The sequence below is a fragment of the Chaetura pelagica genome, unplaced genomic scaffold (genome assembly GCF_000747805.2).
Source record: "Chaetura pelagica isolate M959 unplaced genomic scaffold, ChaPel_1.0 scaffold980, whole genome shotgun sequence".
NCBI classification, from domain to species: Eukaryota; Metazoa; Chordata; class Aves; order Apodiformes; family Apodidae; genus Chaetura; species Chaetura pelagica.
This window is the reverse complement of record NW_009951823.1, coordinates 18,711-21,000: the sequence shown is the minus strand read 5'-3', so window position 1 is coordinate 21,000 and position 2,290 is coordinate 18,711. Positions and strand designations below refer to the sequence as shown.

The 2,290-nt window shown below is 64.5% G+C and overlaps 1 protein-coding gene across 1 annotated transcript in view; it reads right to left on the bottom strand.

Annotated features, from left to right (window-relative positions):
- Positions 1-32: 32 nt before the first annotated feature.
- Positions 33-2,290, bottom strand: part of NBEAL2 (neurobeachin-like 2) — a gene marked incomplete at both ends in the record, with an annotated part of 17,901 nt that continues 15,643 nt past the window's right edge. Inside the window, 10 exons of the mRNA XM_010009063.1 lie at positions 33-168; positions 272-420; positions 496-657; positions 734-850; positions 952-1,046; positions 1,302-1,474; positions 1,566-1,675; positions 1,799-1,888; positions 1,979-2,095; positions 2,183-2,280. Of these exons, the coding sequence (XP_010007365.1) occupies positions 33-168; positions 272-420; positions 496-657; positions 734-850; positions 952-1,046; positions 1,302-1,474; positions 1,566-1,675; positions 1,799-1,888; positions 1,979-2,095; positions 2,183-2,280 (1,247 nt within the window). The remainder of the gene's footprint in view (positions 169-271; positions 421-495; positions 658-733; positions 851-951; positions 1,047-1,301; positions 1,475-1,565; positions 1,676-1,798; positions 1,889-1,978; positions 2,096-2,182; positions 2,281-2,290) is intronic.

Below are 2,290 nucleotides of genomic sequence, written 5' to 3'. Positions count from 1 at the left end.
ACCCCCAGCTGGGGAGGAGGGTCCACGCTCACCTCGGCGGGCTGCCCAGCCCCCACCACGATGAGCTTCCCATCCTCCAAGCCCACCAGGATGTGACTCTTCTCCTTGGTGACAGAGACGCTGTGGACGGGCACCCGCATGGGCACGGGGGGCACAGCCGCCCGGAGGCTGCGAGAAGAGAGAGCGGAGGGATGGGACCCCGGGAGCCCCTTGCAGCACCTGGAAAGGGGGTGACAGGGGTGGGACAAGGTGGGGGGTTGCCCTCACTCACCTCTGGAGGTCACGGATCTCCAGCCTGCACTGCATGGTCCCCAGCACCACGAACTCCTCGGTCAGGCACATGGCTGTGACCTCCTCGTCCAGGGGCACGGACGAGAGGTGCTTCCCGTTCACCGAGTACAGGTGCAGCGCAAACCTGTCCTGCAGGACACAGCCCAGAGGGGGGACACGTGCTGACGGGGACGAGGGAGGGGACACGGGGACACCTGGCCGTACCTTCAAGCAGGCTCGTTGACCCACGGAGGTCTGGGCCACCACCTGCCCCTCTGGCCCCACGGCCAGGTGGGAGAGGACAGCGGGCGGGGAGGTCTCGCCCGGCGGCCGCAGGGACCGGATGAAGAGACCCCGGCGGATAGTGTGGATGATGATGGTGCCATCCTAGGGGAGGAAGGGGACAGGAGGTGGTGACGGTGGCACTGCCCACCCTGCTGCCCACCCCACTGTCCCAGCTCACCTTGGAGCCCGACACTGCCATGTCCAACTCGGTGCTGATGGCCACACACGTCACCCCGGCGTCGTGGCCGTACAGGACCTGGACGGGTTTGGGAGCCAAGCCACTGGAGAACCCACCCTGGTGTTGGGGACATGGGGACCTCAGTGACCTGGTGGCAGCGCCCACCGTGAGCCACCTCATCCAGGGTGTGGGCAGTAAGGGTCAACCCCCTCCCCTACCTGCTGTAGGACCTGCCACACCATGCAGGTGGTGTCCCGGGACCCAGAAATGAGGTAGATGCCGCACAGGTCAAGTGCCAGGCAGGTGACAACATCTGTGACAAACAGAGGGACACCAGGAGCTTGTCCCATCATGCTTGGTATCCTGACCCCAGGGGTGGCACCAAGATGTGTTTTGGGGTGTGGAGATGCTGTTAACCCTAACTCCACCCCAGCTCTGAGGTGGAGCCTGGACTGTCCCCAGAAGACAGGAGACACTGGGAGACGTCCCTTGCCCACCTGTGTGTCCCCTGCTTCCCCTCACGGCCCCACAAACCCACAGGTAGACCTTCACCAGTGGGAGGACATACCTATGTGCCGCGTGATGTGCCCAACAACCTTCCCTTTGGCCAGTGAGGTGACACGGAGGCTGTTGTCCCAGTGTCCCCCACTGAAGAGCAGCTTCCCATCAGGGGACACGGCCAGCGTGCGGGAGCAGAGGTCCACACCGGGGGCGAAGGGGCCCTGCAGGAAGCGCTGGGTCCTGGTGGGGAGGGACATGGGATGGTGGCAGAGCCACGGGTGGGCTGGTGGCACCTCAGGGGACCACCCCTGGGGACCACAGGTCAACTCACTTTGCGTTGGAGACGGTGGGGTCTTTGGTGAAGCTGAAGTAGTTGGAGATGTTCTTGTCGTAGGGCAACCAGCTGTGTGTCCCCAACAGGCCGTTGGCACTCACGGTGACCTGGGCAGAGATGGAGGTGACACGGCTCCCACCACTGGAGCCCTCTTGGGGGTTCAGTCCTGCTTTGCCCCCCCGCCCCCAGGTCAGCAGGGTGCACCCGTGCCTCAGTTTCCCCACACTCACCAGGACGTCGGGTGATCCCTGAGTGATGAAGGAGTGTGCCTGGTTCTTGGGGACCATGGCTTGCACCAGGGCCACCCCGTCGCTGATGCCCTGTGGGGAGACAGCAACCAGTGGGTTCCCTCCCAGCCACCAGCACTCCCACCAGCCCTGCTCAGGGACCCTCCTCAGCGTCATCCTCACCTCCACGAAGAAGGACTTGAGCTGGTCCAGGTTCTCAAAGATGTTGGGCGAGCGGGTGTCGAGGCGGGCCAGCCTCCGGGCAGCGCTCTCTGCTGACAGCCGGGCAGGATGGGGCTCCTGGGAGGGGCAGGGGACCCATGAGAGGGGAGGTGGCCCCCCAAAAAGAGCTATTTTTTGGTGGGGGGAACACAGGGTATCAGCTACCTTGAGCAGCTGGCACGGTGTCTGCCCGAAGTTGCTGATGATGCCCTCCAGAGCCTTCCTCTGCGTCTCGTCGGCGATGGCATCCAGGTCCACGGCCCCTGGGAATGG